The sequence below is a fragment of the Schistocerca americana genome, chromosome 2, assembly GCF_021461395.2.
Source record: "Schistocerca americana isolate TAMUIC-IGC-003095 chromosome 2, iqSchAmer2.1, whole genome shotgun sequence".
Lineage (NCBI taxonomy): Eukaryota > Metazoa > Arthropoda > Insecta > Orthoptera > Acrididae > Schistocerca > Schistocerca americana.
The window spans coordinates 589,156,572-589,174,180 of NC_060120.1; the positions used below are offsets into that span (position 1 = coordinate 589,156,572).

Here is a 17,609-nt window from a genome sequence, read left to right on the forward strand (position 1 = left end):
ACCCTTTTATCCTCCTTACACGAGGCAGCACAACAACGTTTCACCAGGCAACGCCGGTCAACTGCTGTTTGTGTATGAGAAATCGATTGGAAACTTTCCTCGTGTCAGCACGTTGTAGGTGTCGCCACCGGCGCCAACCTTGTGTGAATGCTTTGAAAAGCTAATCATTTACGTATCACAGCATCTTCTTCCTGTCGGTTAAATTTCGAGTCTGTAGCATTTCATCTTCGTGGTGTAGCAATTTTAATGGCCAGTAGTGTAAGTGTTTGTATTTTTACAGCAGAAAGTGAAAAACTCGCCAGTAAAAGCATTTAGTGCATTAAAAAGAAGTCAGCTAAGACACTGTACCAGTTCTCGCGTCTACTAATAGACAAGGTGGCGCAGTGGTCGGCACACTGTCCTGAATTCAGGGAGACAACGATTCAAATCCGGGTCAATACATTGAGGTTTAACTTTTCCGTGAGTTTCCTAAAATGCTCCATGTAAATGCTGGAATCGGTCCTTTGAAGTTCTTTGAAGTCCAGGCTTTTATTCCGTCTCTAGTTAGTTTCATGTTCAACGGATCATTTTCCACGATAAATCGTAATGATGCAGAACGAGTCATTTTACATTCACAGCGCAAAGTAATTTGTAAATATGGCTACATGCTGAACATTTGTAAGCTCTTTTTATTTTTTTTAATATACTGATGTAGGCCAGTTATTCCTACCCATCACCTTTTACAAAACACTGTAATAGAAATTCTCCTACAGAGTAGAAACTGTTACCAAGGAGAAACCTATTCAGTTTGTTTTCAGATTTCACTTTTCTGTCCGTGAGACTTTTATATACATCGATAAGTTATCAGAATTTTAGTTGCAGCATTATGCACCCCCTTTTGTGCTGAAGACAATCTTAATGTTGAGTAATGAATGTCATTTTGCCTTCTGGTATTGTAATAATGCACATCATTGTTCTTTTGGAGCTGCGGTGGATTATTGACAACAAACGTCATGAGAGAATAAATATACTATGAAGCAGTAATCAGAATGCCCAACTCCTTAAAGAGATGTCTACAAAATGAGCATCTCTTATTATTCTTACAGCACGTTTTTGTCCTATGTAGGCTGTTTTCTTAAAGATAAGTTACGCCAGAACGTTACTGAATGAAAATATGCGCAATATGTCAACTTACTGATTTGTCTCTTCCCAAGATTTGCAATGATTATAATTGAAACTGTGGCTGAACTAATTTAACTAATTTATTTTGGGAGTTCCAAAACGTGCTTTTTCCAGTTTAAATTCTCATAAATATGGACGCTTAAAAATGTTGAAGTTCCTCGCCATGTGTTACACATATCATTGAGATAGTACCCCTAGAAGTGCAGGATTGAAAATATTGTGTCTTTTTAAAATTGAGAACGAGGCGATTCACAGAAAAGCAGTCAATGATATTTTTAAGAACGTTTTTTTACCTTCTTCAGTTTATGTATTTATGCTTGCATTGATTAAAATTCTAGTCTCATCCCCCCCCCCCCAAAAAAAAGAAAACAAAACAAAACACTAATACTGCTTGTTGTGTATTACACGGAAGATCGCTTAGGTATGCGAGAAACAATAGTGGACCTCATACGTGATCTGATGACCTATTTGTAAACGGGATGATAAACCCTGACCTTCCTTCTTCCCTTTTCGCGTAAAGTAGCATTTTAGAGAAATGCATTACCTCTTTAAAGATTGCCGGGTGTCTAAATGAATAGACTAAACTTAAGATCCTAAGTGCTCTGTGATTTAAGATTAAAATTGCGTGTTAACATTTGAGAATCCCCATGTCAATATCCAATACAAACGAAGAGCTAACTGGTTTTTCAAGAAGCATATTCTGTAAGTAAAAAGTTAGACACGTACGGATACATTTGCACCTATCAAGAAACTTAACCTTCCACACTGTCTCACGGCATCACTCCATGAGAAACTGCGTACTGGTTCAGAATCTAATTCTGCACACGAAAATCCTGTACGTCGCAACCCTCCTCCCCTTGTTGGCCGGATACTGATGTTGAAAATTCCTTTCGCGATCAGGATTATATCCTGCTACCTGTGGGTCGAGAGCCACGGCAAAGCCGTACGATAGTGATCTAGGGCACGGTGGCAGGATTATTCCGGGGCGTTAATTAGGACAGCGACTGACATTAAGTGAGAAAACTGAGCAGAAATTTTGCACTTGCTGCCAGAGCTGACTAGGAAACTTCGGTGAGACCCACCTGTTGCCTGGGCCCCCCAGGCGGTGACCAGGACGTCGACGCCTTCAAAAGTGCTGTCCACGTCTGAGTACCGCGGCAGCGCGGCAGGCGTCACGTATTCTGCAACAAGAGGTGGTAAGGGCGCGTGCAGAAGAAATCTGAGTATTTGAACATTGATTGTAAACACCTCTGTAGATTATGGATCTGATTTCTCCACCTCTCTGTTTAAGAAAGTGGCAGTAGGCCGTTGATATAATTTACTGGGCGGCATTCAGCTGTATTCTGTCATAGTCCCACTACTGCTCTCGCTCAGTTAATGATATACCATTTTAGTGGAATAAGGAAATGGAATTAGACTTTTGATCAGATGGTGCAACTATTGTTGTCAATCGAAGAAAAGAAAATAGACAAAATAAACATAGAAAGTAAGTCATTTACTAATTTATGAAGGTTAGTAATTTATTTTGCACAAAAGGCCTTGCTGAAAACTTTGAAAAATACAAAGTTTATTCACTTTTGCAATATAAAATGTACCATATTTCCAATTACCAACCATAAATTATAACACTCTAGAATTTTCTAACTTCTTGCGTCAATATATTCAGTAAAGCTTCAGCTGAGTAAATGATATAACAGACCTGCTACAACGTTTAGTTACAGCTTGAATGGGCATGAAACGAATTTTCAAGTTTAGGTTCATAGACATCAATAAGTTTATATTTTATTCAACTTTGCAATACTTTTAAATATTACTTCACTTAGCCAAAGTGCATTCATTAGACAAAATATAATAATGAGGATTGTGTGGTGGTTTCGCGTTATGTGATAATTTGATAGCAAAAGAAACATTCCCAAATACTGTAATAGAAGCAAAGTAATCCGCTTTTCCCTCTAGTGAGGCTGACACAAGAAAGAGTGAAATAAAACTCTTTCGCTATTTTCCTACAGAAATAACTGTGACAAGGAAACAACAGTTTTATCCAGTGTGTATTGAAGTTCTTTCTCCTTGTATTTCTTACGTATCATAGAACGACTGTTGAATAAGAAGTTAATTACAGACCTGTAAATGGACAGTATGAAGACAAGGATATACTCATTAACTGTATGTACAACTTTTGTTTAACTGATATATCACACATCAAAATGTTCATCGTGAATATGATCTGTTGTACATATAGCTAAATTAACTACTTGCTGAAAATGAAAGGGCGCCAACGGCCTTGCCGCACTGGTCACACCGGTTCCCGTCAGATCACCGAAGCTAAGCGCTGACGAGCTGGGCTAGCACTTGGATGGGTGACCACCCAGTCTGATGAGCGCTGTTGGCAAGCTGGGTGCACTCAGCCCTTGTGGGGCAAACTGAGGAGCTACTTGACTGAGTAGTACCGACTCCGATCGCATAAACCGACGTACGTCCGGAGAGCGGTGTGCTGACCACATGCCCCTCCATATCCGCATCCAGTGATGCCTGTGGTCTGAGGATGACACGGCGGCCGGTCGGTACCGTTGGGCCTTCATGGCCTGTTCGGACGGAGTTTGCAATGAAGGGGCAGACCCTTTATAAACTTGCCGAAACTTACAATGAACTACCATTGGCGTTAAAGACTTGGAAACAAAGAATTCTACGACGACACTGTAGTGTAGTTTGCCAATTTTATGCAAAACTGCTTTAAAATGTTGTACAACAAATATTATCCCACAAATCAAATTGACACTTGACTGGTGTTATTCTACAGCATGCGCCGGCGCAACAAAAACAAAGTATCATTTATGTTAAAGCCTTCTCAATATGAGGCGGACAAATATTCTCCTTGCCCTCTTAAAATTCCTACAAAATGAGATACCATTGTTTTAGATGATGGTCTTTGACGATAACAAAACGCTAAAGGAAATGCATGTAACACTTGGCGACAGATGCACAGGCGGCATTGGCCACGGCTACTATCCGCCGACGTCAAAAATAAGCAGAAGAGACGAACTCTTGGCAGTCATTATGAACACTGACACACCATCTCAAGTTTAAAAATAAAATACGGCTGAACAAAGGTATGTGGTGATATTTCAGTAATTGTAATCGAAACTGCCAGAAATTAGCAGTGTTTAAATTTAATGGTATTACTGCATAACTTTTCAAGTCGATTTTATTACTGTGCTTTTATCATAAATTCTGCATTGAAAGTAAACCACTTCTAGATGCTATTCAAGGACTCAGTCCGTCTGGTCATTTTGACACCAGAGATCAGTTTAAAATTTCATTTCATATACCAGCCTTTTAATACGATTTAAAACGTTTTTACTTGAGTAGGCAGCACCGATCAGACGTATAAAGAATGAAATAAGGCTTTACATTCGTCTAGTTCCGTAATGAAACGAAGAATGGGACACCAACCAGGTTAGATTTCAGCTTCTTTTGGGTAACCGGCAAGCTAAGTTGAACTCTGATCTTCCCTTCCCACTTTCACTAGGTAGCTAAATGTTTTCAGATGCGAGAAGCAGAAGGTCACGCGGAAAGCTGTGAGTGATAGAACCATCAAAAGTAACATAGAACGTTTATTACAGAGTCGATGTAACACAGAAACAGTCACCGTTTTATATACAGTGGTGTTCATAAGCAGCTACTTGTATTTGTCTCTAAATAACGTGTAATTGAAATACTGTGTGAAACTATAATGATAGATGCGATACATACGGTTGAAGAAGACTCTTCCGGGCACACTCAGGAGTCCGATGTTGTGCCTCAACGTGGTGGCATCATAGCCGGGGTGCTCCAACCCTGAGTTGGTCACGATGACCACTGAGTAGTCGTCCGTCGTTACCAGGTCAATTACTCCCAGGTATATGGTCCACTCCATGTACCTGCGGCAATTGCGGTGTGTGTTAGCCGGAAACAGGGCCCAATACGGCACCAATGTGGTAATGTGAATCAAAACAATACGGCATGAACCAATGTGTGTGTGTGTGTGTGTGTGTGTGTGTGTGTGTGTGTGTGTGTTCTTGCTCGACCAGTAAAAATAATAGTTGTTTACGAACTTGTGTTAGCAGCGATGCACTGCTTCTACTGCACATGGCACTTGTAACCTGCAGTTTGCGCAAGTTCTTTGGTGAGAGCTAATAATTTTCTCGCTATCGTGTTGTTAATCAAAGTTGATCCCAGAAAGTGCAATGTAAGTAATAGGGAGAAATGGAGGTAATATAGAAGGTTCTTTATAACGATAATCTCTGATACTTTTCTTGAAAATGTTTAGCGAGTCACGCTTGGTGATTCAGGTGGAAAAGTTTAGTGTTTTTCACCAATTTTTTTTATATTTTCCCATTTATTCCTGTAGAACATATTAAGTTCCGTTCAGCTCTATATTTAGTCTGGTTTTGAAAAAATGCATAAGGCTATATGTTGCGTTATTGATGATGTCGCTATAGAAAGAAACGCCAGTGAATTCAATTATACTTGTAGCGATAGGGACAAAATCGTTTATCATTCTTGTTTCAGCTTTTCACTGGGTAAACAAACTTAAAATGGGAATGAAAAACAGGAATACAGTTTCCAGAATCATGAGACCAGCTATTCTCACTGAGACAGGGTGCCCACACAAGAAAGAAAACAGTTGGTTTGTAATTTTGTGCAAGCTGAATTTAATAGCTTGTTGCAGGATGCAGCTATCGAAAGAACGAAACAGTAGTTGGCGTGGAATGAATAGGGAAGTCCCCAAATAAGTAAGCTGACGTGGTGAACTCCAGTATAATGTACAATATTTTCTAATAATATTGGGTTGTATAAGGTTTTATCAAATCTGAGATCAATCCATTCAATAGCTTTCCTCTAATTAATTGAAAATCGCAACATAAAATTATCTCAGTATGTTGAGATCGAAGGGAATAGCTCAGAAACTTAAATCTAAAGAGTATGGAAGGTTTTAATATTAAAATTACTTTTGTGTAAAATATATTAAGTTGTGTTTAATTTTGTTAAGAATTCACTGAAACTATCAGATTATGTGCAATATTAAGTAATCTATGATACTCCGAAATGGCAGATTGTATATAAATGATATAATCAATTAGACAGAGTATTCTACCTAGAGGGTAGTTATACCTAGGAACGCACGATGTTTTTTGGTCGGTACTTCACCGTAGCGACTGATTTTGGAATCATTTACAGGAAGGTACTCTAGAGATCGTCATAAGCAGTTTCCCCCATTTTCTACACACGTAAGTTGTTATTAGACATCAGTATGTTTCGCAAAGAATTTGTAAATATTTAACGTTCTAGACATTTAAGTGCTGTATAACATATCAAAGTCATTTGGAATATATTGCTAATTCTTCAGGTACAGAATTTTATGGTGACTAAAATGCTATATATTTCAGAACTATTTATGGCATTGGACAGTTAAGTTATACTTCGTCGGTCTTGCGCCATCGTATACCTCGAAACAGAAGAAGATCTCTACCATGATAGACATGATATTTGCAAATTTGACCCGTCTTGAAAATGGCAATTTGTGTTTGTTGCCAGTAGCATCTGTTTCAACAAATTTTTTGACTTGTAGCTGGTTTTTCATAATATTTGTGCATAATTTGATTTCTCTTACTGATTATTAGTGTGCGGTAGAGTAAAAAGGTAACAGATAGACGATCAAATAAAATATTTACGAGTTTTTCTCGACTTCAAACTATTAAAATTTCAGTCGAATATTTTTTTCTTGGTAGGTGATCATGTTGTAGCGTGGAACATTTAATTTTTCGAAGTAGTTTTTGTAACTTAAGAAAAAGACTTACAGGATATAAAAAGTGATTGCCATCACTTAAAAAGGCAATAACAAAATACAGGGTGTTCATAAATTCCCGTTACAAACTTCTAGGACTTAAAGAGGGGTCTCATTAGACACTGAATTGGAACCCATGTCCGGAAACATACCATTTACGTGCTATAGCCATTTGAAAATATGATACTAAGGAGACCACATTTGCAAGTAAATCACTACGCCTGACCCAGTACATAGCTTGTTTTACAATTCAACTCATTTGTAACAAAAGAAACAAAAAGGAAACTTAATCAGTTTTCACAAACACTGTTTTTCACAGTTAAACTTCCATTTCGGGTATGGGCCTTTCCTTGAAGCTCCAAAGTCACGTCTGCTGAGGATGAAGGTACCCATTTCTCGAAGCCGTTGCATAATTGTGTCGAAAAGGGTATGCGACGGAGTCGAGCGTTGGCGTTATGGCAACGAGCAGCTCTTCCATTACAGAAGGATCATGTCGGTTTATTTCACAAACGTGTACTCAATTACGTTGCTCTAACAGTCACGGACACGTGATTGAGGCTCGAACCAGGTCAGAGAGGGAGGGCAGACGTCAAATTACATCAGCCGATCCGACGTGAGCACCTCCCCATGACTGCCATGTTGCATACCTACCTACCAAACAAGTTCTTAAACGTCTGTAGCACGAAACGGTACGTTTCCGGACATGGTTTCCTATTCTACTCGCAAGGGAACCTCGCCATCGCACCCCCCTCAGATTTTGTTATAAGTTGGTACAGTGGATAGGCCTTGAAAAACGGAACAAGGCCTGTCCACTGTGCCAACTTACAACTAAATCTGAGGGGGGTGCGATGGGGAGGTTCCCTTGTCAGTCCCGTCAACAAGTCCTAGATGTTTGTAACGAGAATTTCCGAACACCCTGTGTATTAATCTTCTATTACAGGCCTGGTAGAGGGGGAAATCTAAAAAGTATAGCAAGGAAGAACACTCTCACCCTAATATGTAACAAAGACTGAGGATGTAGAATTTTTTTATGCAGGCAGAATAGATCAACGAAATTTGATCTGTGACCTCTTCAAAAAAGTGAGTCTTCTTTGTTTTTGCAGTCGATGCTGTGGATTTTTACTGTACATATACAGGGTGAACATTAATAAAACCGAGAAACTGCAGGGACGGACTCCTGACTCGTAATAGAGGATAAAAGGTCCTATGAAGACGTGTCCGGAAATGCAGCGTTGCCATGGTAGGTGGCGCTGACGAATGAAGGTCCGTCTGACCACATACCGTGTGTTTCTCATATCCTGCAGTCTGTGCGATTGACGCAGCGTACTGTAAACGGCAGAATGGTCTGGTATTCATGTGGGGAACAAGCGATTGGTGTTTCTGTACGGCCAAGCCGATGAAAACGGTCGAAAGGCAGCACGGGTAGACCAAAACAAGAAAACAAGCATCCTCATAGACGCCAACCACATCACAAAATATTTCAAGCTCTTTTTGGGCGTTTGTGATATCATGGGTCCTTTCAAACAGGAAACCTGGAAGGAGGCGGCGGACTGTGCGTACACCAGATTTGGAAGACTGGGTTCTACAAACTTCCTGGCAGATTAAAAATGTGTGACGGACCGAGACTCGAACTCGGAACCTTTGCCTTTCGCGGGCAAGTGCTTCGAGTCTCGGTCCGGCACACAGTATCAATCTGCCAGTAAGTTTCATATCAGCGCACACTCCGCTGCAGAGTGAAAACCTCATTCAGGAAACTGGCTTCTACAGTTTATTGACACGAATCCTAGTACAAGCTCCAGCTCCTGCCAACACGGTGTAAGCCCAAGTACGATTATGTTTATGCAACATGACAACCACTACCATCCCTATCACCTGAAGTCCCATGGAGACCACTTTTAACATCTGTTTTGACGTGGGTGCGATGCAGGGAAGATTTGTTGTCGCTGCACGCCCACTGTCCATTTCCGGACACATGCTCATAGGACCTTTTTTCCTCCACTTACAGGAATCAGTCCCTGCAGTTTGTCGGTTTTATTAACGTTCATCTTGTATACAGTCCGCATCTATCTAAATGAAAATGATACTAGGTTATTGAGTTGTAGGGTGTGCTTCCCGATATCTTAGTCCTCCTTGCACGATATTTCGGTGACGCGACTCTTCACTTTCATGAAGTGCTGCCTGACTGAACTTCGGATGGAGCGTTAATTTGTAACCTCTGACTTCCCGCTCCGTCCGCGCCATCTGATGTTCCCAGTGACCATGTCTCGCATGCCAGTTCCCTTCAAGAAAGCGCTGGTCTTGCCAGACAAATTAAAAGTGGGTTCAATATCCCATCTCCGATAGAGAGTTTTAGGACGTTTGCTGTGGTTGTAAGCCAACTGCCGCAACTGGGATGCTTCACTACCACATCGCTGCTGGTTATCTAAAAGAACCGAGGCCGGATCACGAAGACCCTACTCCACTGCGTAGAAAATGAAAAAAAGAAAATTGGCGTGTACGTTCGATTCTGAACGAATAACAGCTACTTTTGCCAAGCTTCCTCATCCAGACAAATATGCCATCTAAGAAGCGAGCCCACGCCACTTAGCAAGAACGTTAGTCATCCTGTTGGGAAAAGTCACTGTTCCTCTTCTACTCACAACCAGTGATTTAGCGATAATATATGAATGGAGTAAATTTGATTGTTCTTCAAATCAATAATATTGGCCTGTTGGAGACTCATAACATGTGCACAGTTCCGTCTAGGGATTAACTTCATGTCTAGAAGAGGATAGAAAATAAAACTGTTTCTATAGAGTTAATTTTTCTCGTCTCAGTACAGACGCTGACAAGATATACTTTAATAAAACATTTTAATATCCCGTTGCGACAGAAGTGATTAGAGACGCCTTTGAACTCGTGGTTTCAAATATAGAAACAAGAATGAACGTCATCTAACGATGAATTTTACCTCTGAGAACTGGTAAATACATGAATAAATAAACCACCAGATAAAACATTAGTGGACCCTTGAGAATCACGCGAATATCGTGTAACACCAACATTAGCCTCTAAAATGACCCCCATACTGAGAGGAACACAGTTCATAACTTTTCAGCTGACATGACATATCCAACTGAATTCACTTATAGATCAATAGCTAATGTAGAGCTATCAAATTGCTAGATGTTAAGTACTACGCTTCATCCACTGTTGCCAACAATCCTAGACAGTTTCTGTGGAATCAAGATTGATGATTTAATGAACCAGTCGAGCTGTGAGAGGGTGCCTATGTATTCGACAGACCAGGTGTATTTGTTCTAAGGTCCGTGATCATGTTTTCTCGCACTTACAGGCGATAGATCGAAATATGGAAAAACCGCGAGAAATGTGTGCTTCAACCAAAATTCAGATGCTAGCCAAACTTCCAGGTGCGCTGTTGTAATGGCCGCGAGCGGCACCTGTGCGTTGCTCTCCTTACGCTGCAACTGCCAGTCGTGCTCACAAACGTGCTCTGTGTAGTTGTGAATGCCTTATGTCAGAGCTCATTCTATTCGCACGTCCGTAAATTGTTGGTGCTCCTGTGTTGCGTACTTCCGTAAGTAAGGTAGTCGAAGTGTTTGGTATATCGAAGATTCACAACGCATACCGGAAATGCGGAGAAACATCTTCCGATAAGCCACAAAACGCACGAATGTGTGTGTTGAGTGAGCGTAACCGATGATTATTGAACAGGATTGTGTGAAAAAATAAGAGGAGGTAAGGCTGCAAAAGACAATGAACAACTGAATGTAGCACTCGCGAATCTTGTCAGCACCAAAACAACAGATAGGGAGGTCCGTAAAATAAGAATTGCAGGGTGGGCTGGAATTCCAAAACCACTCTTCAGTGATTGAAGCGCCCGTAATAGAAAAACGTGGTGCCGAAGCCATAAAACCTGAACTGTGGAGCTATGGAAGAGTGTCGTTTGGTTTGACGAGCCCTCTTTCATACTGTTGTTTCCAACTTCTGGCCGATTTTTCGTCCCAAGAGTGAAATATGGTGGGGATTCAGTGTTGATTTGGGTATTCAGTGGGCCCCATGGCTTCTGAAATGTCAAACTCCTGCCAAGGGCTGTGTGTCCATTTTGTACGATCGGTTCCATCCCATGGTACAATATTTGTTCCCGAATGGTGATGCTGTGTTCTATGACGACAGGTCCCCTTGAGTCTTTATAGAAGGATGCGTGATCGTTATCCATCTCCATCATCGTTACCGGAACTTGCCGCTAGTTCGCAAGAAATAATGGTATAATATTCCATTTAAAACTGTACAGGATCACTACTTATCCATTCTGAGACGAACTGAAGTTGTTTTTGATGCCAACGTACAGCATTACTCTTCATAGCGTGCTGTTTTTCGTGTTTCCATACGTTTCTCCACCCCGTGCGTTTCCATGGTTGTTCCTGTCAAGTTCGGCTAAAACCGATACGTCTCCCGCCCATAACCGGGTGCAGCGTTTGTGCGTGGATGGTACACGCTGTACTTTTGCTACTGACGATATAATTTGTTCCATTTATCTTGGCCTCTACAAATAATTTTTTCCCTATATATAGGGTGAGTCGCTTAAAACGTAATACCCCCTTTATTCCGGAGGCGCTTGCACGTATCGGCATGTGGTTTTCGGCGAATCATAGCGGACTATGGGGCACATACGTTGGTACATGCACAATAATCACAACGTTTATATTGTCCGAGATAATGAGGCAAGTATATGTTTTTTAAATGGGGCACTATACTTTTTTTTACCATCATTCGAACGCTCTGGAAAAGACGCGTATAGTGCTTTAACGCATATTGCTATTGTGATTCAAACTTTGCTTAAAAGAGGGCGGATGAGGATTTACCTACGTAGCGTAGGCCGTGCATGCTGCATAGAGCACGGATACTCGGCCCGCGGGTCGCGCGAGGCGTGTTTACGATCTGCAGCCGCTTCCGGCCGCCTCGACCTTCAATCGTACAATATTTCCCAGCGTCTTTTAAGCGAAGTTTGAATCACAATAGCAACATGCGTTACATCACTATACGCGTCTTTTCCAGAGCGCTCGAATGATGGTAAAAAAGTATAGCGTCCCATTTAAAAAACATATACTTGCCTCATTATCTCGGTCAATATAAACGTTGTGATTATTATGCATGTACCAAAGTATGTGCCCCATAGTCGACTATGATCCGCCGAACACCGCTTGCCGATACGTGCAATCGCCCCCGGAATGATGGGGGTGTTATATCTTACGCGACTCATCCCGTATATTAGCTGCAAGGGGTACATTAGCCAGCATGATAGCCTTCCATGTAACTTTATTCGTTAAGAAGAAATGGACAGCAGTACGTCTTTTTTAAGTAGCACTCTTCTGAATGCCTATTCCGAAACATATCAAAATGTAGGTTATGAGCAAAACTTACGCTCTTAATAAAAAAAGATAAGAAAACTATGCACCACGTAGGAAGTATCCGAATGGAATTGAAATTTTTAGATGTGACGTACATGTAGATACCGACAAATGATTACAGTTTCAAAACAATTGAATGATTTATTGAAGAGAAACAAGTCAGTAAAGTGTTGTGTTGTTCTTAGCATGAGTTACTTTAAGTTAGTTTAAGTAGCGTGTAAGTCTAGGGACCGATGACCCCAGCAGTTTGGTCCCTTAGAAATTCACACACATTTGAACATTTGAGTAAAGTGTTGTTCCATCTCTGGCCATTATGTAAGCACTTATTCGGCTTGAATTTGATTCATAGAACTGTTGGATGTCCTCCTGAGGGGTATCATGCCACATTCTGTCCAATTGGTGGGTTAGATCGTCAAAATTCCGAGGTGGTTGGAGGGTCCTGCACACGCTCCAAACGTTCTCAGTTGATGAGAAATCTGGCGATCTTGCTGATTAAGGCAAGCAGTAGAAACTTTAGCCACGTGCAAGCGGGCATTATCTTGTTGAAACATAAACCCAGGATGATTTTCCATGGAGGCCATCAAAATGGAGCGGAGAATATCGTCAACGTACTGTTGTGCTGTATGAGCGCCGCTGATGACAATCAAAGTGATCCTGCTATGAAATGAAATGGTGCCCCAGACCGTCACTCCTGGTAGTAGCACCGTGCTGCGACGGCCGCTGTGGCCGAGCGGTTCTAGGCGCTTCAGTCCGGAACCGCGCTTCTGCTACGGTCGCAGGTTCGAATCCTGCCTCGGGCATGCATGTGTGTGATGTCCTCAGGTTAGTTAGGTTTAAGTAGTTCTAAGCCTAGGGGACTGATGACCTCAGCTGTTATGTCCCATAGTGCTTAGAGTCATTTTTTGAGTACCTTACTGCGGGTGACAGGTTGATATCCCACCGCTGTCGGGGGCGTCTCCAGATACGTCTTCGCTGATCACTGGGGCACAGTCTGAAGTGGGACTTATCACTGAAGACAGTTCTACTTCAGTCAATGAGGTTCCAGTCCGCGATGACCAGCGATGACCTGTCTGGAGACGACCCGGACAATGGTGGGGTACCAACTTGACTGTCACCCGCCGTGCGGCCTGAAAATAAAGAGTGATGGTCTGAGGTGTCATTTCTTTTCATAACAGGAACCCTTTGGTTGTCATTTGCCGAAGCTTTCAGGCACAGCGGCACGGCGGCAATATTATACACCCCACTTTGTTGCCCTTCATGGCAAGCCATTCTGGGCTTTAATTTCAGCACAGAAAGAGTTTCTACTGCTTGTCTTCGTGCTTATCAAACCCTACCTTGGCAAGCAAGGTGGTCAGAGCTCTCCCCAGCTGAGAAAGTCTGGAGCATATTATGTTCAGGACCCTCCAAACAGTCCGGGATTTTGACAATCTAACGCGTCAATTGGACAGAATTTGGCACGTTATCCCTTAGGAGGACATCCAACAACTGTGTCTGTCAATGCCAAGGCGAATAACTGCCTGCATAAGGGCCAGAGATGGGACAACACCTTACTGACTTGCTCAATGGGTTAAGGTTTTTCTCTTGAATAATCATCCGATTTTTCTGAAACTGTAACAATTTGTTTGTCAGTTCATCTACGTCACATCTACCAATTTCCGTACCATTCGGTTAATTTCGTCGTGGAGCCTCAGTCCTTTTTTTTTCTTTCAGCGCACTCACGAGTAGATGCACTGGCCGGCGGTGAGCAGCCAGCCGTCGGTGATGAGCGCGGCGCCGCACGCCGTCGTGCCGGCCACGTTGACGTAGGCGGCGAACGGGAACTGGCCGCGCGCTGCCGCCCCGCCTCCCACGATGCGACCCGTCCTCACGCCCGCGCCGTCTGCAACAGGTGAAGCTGAGTGGACAGCACGGCTAAACTGAGTAAAGGCGTTCAACCTCCTGGCATCTATGATCCGTGCTGCCGCACAGTTACTATTGTCGCGCCACGGAGATTTCCGATGTCAGATGGGTAAAAGGGACGCGAAGAGGAAAAATTACTAGTGCGTTTGCGCATCCCGAATAACGAAATCCAAAGGGCAAAATTCAGCCGTCTCATTCTTGTATGGTAAGTACGCCAATTTTGACAATTCATGTAGTGTAAGTTGCTGTGACTTCTCCTGGTACGTTGATAGTAGACATAATAACGATATATCGATATACCAGAAATGCCTAATAGCTCTAACGTGCATATACTGTTACTAATAATTTCATACATGTAACCACTCTTTTTAATATATCCTTTCAATTCTTGTTGTTGTTGTTGCAGTATATGTTTAGGTCTTCCATCTTAAGACAGGTTTGCTGCAGCTCTCCAATTCAGCCCACATCCATTTCAACCTGTTTACCGTTGTCAAGCCTTGATTTTCCTCTGGAAATCGTATCGCCACACTTTTTTCTAATCACAAATCAACAACTCCTCTTTGCACCAGGGTGTCTTATCAAATAACGTTTACTTTTGGTCAAGTTCTGCAAACTATTTTCTATTTGATATTCTAATTTTTACTGGGGATCACAGTCATCAAGAAATTTCTAAATAACAACATTTCACCATTTGACTGTAACTATGTTTATTTCGTCCACTACAGTGATTTGAACTTCGGAGCCATTTTCAAAAATTGTTCAAATGGGTCTGAGCACTATGGGACTCAACATCTGAGGACATCAGTCCCCTAGAACTTAGAACTTATTAAACCTAACTAACCTAAGGACACCACACACATCCACGCCCGAGGCAGGATTTGAACCTGCGACGGTAGCAGCAGCGCGGTTCCGAACTGAAGCGCATGGAACCGTTCGGTCACTCCGGTCGGCGGAGCCATTTTTGACTGCTATACATCATCCCTCAGTACACGTCAAACGTGTCACGCCAAAATCTACATACATCGGTGTGTACAGTTGTTGTCAAGTGATCAGTGCGTACAAATAACTTATAAAATGGGTGTCCTTCATACTTGTTGTGGGGGTACTACAGCCGTCACCGCATTCCGCACCTCTGTTGTCAAATTCCTCGACCTCGCCATCCTTCCTCATTCTCTTTCATTCCTCTTCTCTCCATCGCTTCTTGGATACCACTTAGCCGCATCCTTCGTGGTCTCCCTTTTCTTCTCCGTCCAGAAGGTTGCCATGAAAGTGCTCTCTTGGCCATCTGCCTTCATCAATTTTTTGACGAGCCCAAATCATTCTAGATGTCTTTTTTCTATTTTATCCGTAATACTATAAAGAGTTTGCATCCTTTCTCTTATTTTCTCATTTTTTACCTGGTTCTCAAACGGTCCATTTCTAAAGCTCTATGTCTATTTTTATTTCTTTCTTTGAGTTCCCACCACTCACTTTCATAACCTGTTATTGGTTCCGCGATGGGTTTTATACATGAATTTTAACCTTTAAACACATTTTTGATGTCCAAAGTACAGGGTTTCGTTTGTGGATAGCTACCCTTCTCTGCTTGACCCGTTGTTGTATATCTCTGTCACATCTTCCGACACTTGATAGGATACTGCCCAGGTACTTTAATAACGCGTCCGTCACTGTCCCTCTTCTCGGCTACATGGATATTCTACCCTCTCAAAATTAATTTGCAAACTCCACTTTTTATTCTCTTCCAACAATTTCCTAAGCATGTAAGACATACCCTCTTCGTCGTTTTCTGCATAGAAAAGTGCGTACATACATTGATTCCCTGCTTCAATCTCCATGCCTTCGCCTTCTCCATATGAGACTTAAAGGGTGTGGGAGACAGAGAGCATCCTTGCATCAGACTTTTAGTTATTCTGAAGGCCTCTCTAGAAATTTCATTCCCTATTTTAACGACACATTCTCCTGTCTTGTAGAGACTTATGATACCTCTTACATAGCGTTTTGGCTGTTCCTTTGACCACAACACCTCAAACAACAGCTTTCTCGATATCTATGAAAACCAAATGTGTATAAAATCGTAATTACATCAGTATTCTTATCACAATGCATCAGCTGATAGAGAGAAATCAGCTGATTGTGGTAGGCATAAAGATTTTCGACTAATAAATACATCTAAATTAAAGAGAAGACTTGGCTATGGACGCCAGCTCAAGAATTTTTTCTCTAGTTCTATGACAAGATCTTCCACACCCTTCGTGATCTCAGTATAACTTGTCTGACGATCGAAGTGAGTGCCACTGTCTGTTGAGAAGGAATGAAGTGGACTCTTTGTATGCTATTCCTCTTTCTATTTGGTAGGTAACCAATGAAGGTAATATACATCATGCTTCTGACGAATTCTAAAAGGGATTAGACACACAGTGCCTTAAGAAAGTCACAGTCTGGTGTTGGGACGAAGAAAGTTCCGTGTCATTAATTGAAAAATCGCAATCGCGGCGTAAATAAAGATACATTCAGACCTCTGGGCACCGCATCCATTCACCGTGCACGTTTGCTTGATTCACATGCAGGAAGAGGCGAGCTGTATGCCTATTTCTCAACACGTGCCAATGCGGGATATCATTCACAGTATTAGACAGAAGCACTGTTTTAAGATGCCCGCTTTGGCAGCAGCACAGTGAGCGCAGGCGAAGAAGGCAGATTAAGAGTGCCACATCCTATTGAAAACACAAAGACGGAATCGTAGAAATAAGTACAAGTGCCAGATTAATAACTACCTTTTGCACCGTAATGCATGTGTGAGTGTGGGGGAAGAGACAATTATGCCAAGCAGTATTCTGTTTGAAAACGTTATTCGTATTTCAGCGAGTGATTTCTAAGTTCATCTTGTTGGGTCTTTGATAAAGAAAGAAAATACGAAATACAGAGGACAAAGTTAATGGCGGCAAAGTTAAGCATGACACTTTTATTTCTAGGCTCCAGTGGAATCAAGTCCCATTACAGTTGCAGTCATGACACCACTACCACCCCCACCACCATCATCATCGTCATCGTCATGTCGGTCTTGATGGTCTAGCGGCAAAGCGCATGCCTGAAAACCGAGAGGTCTCGGGGTCGAAACCCGGCCAGAAGAAGGAAATTTTCAATTTTCTTTTAGCTTTCACCTCTCAATGATGCGAGGATACTCCAGGAAAACATGTGGTTCGGATTCCACGTTACACTGCAGGTCCCCTTTCTATGTTGGATGACTGGGGTAGGCTAGGGTCACGTAAGTCGGCAAAGTGGCGTCCATCAGAAAGACTTGCACCCTGCCTTTA

The 17,609-nt window shown here is 42.0% G+C and overlaps 1 protein-coding gene across 1 annotated transcript in view; it reads right to left on the minus strand.

Moving 5' to 3' along the window:
- LOC124594211 (collagenase-like) overlaps positions 1–17,609 on the minus strand; it is a 51,912-nt gene that overhangs the window by 12,409 nt on the left and 21,894 nt on the right. Inside the window, exons 4-6 of the mRNA XM_047132571.1 lie at positions 14,116–14,275; positions 4,912–5,078; positions 2,244–2,342 (exon numbers count right to left, since the gene is read on the minus strand). Coding sequence (XP_046988527.1) covers positions 2,244–2,342; positions 4,912–5,078; positions 14,116–14,275 — 426 coding nt within the window. The remainder of the gene's footprint in view (positions 1–2,243; positions 2,343–4,911; positions 5,079–14,115; positions 14,276–17,609) is intronic.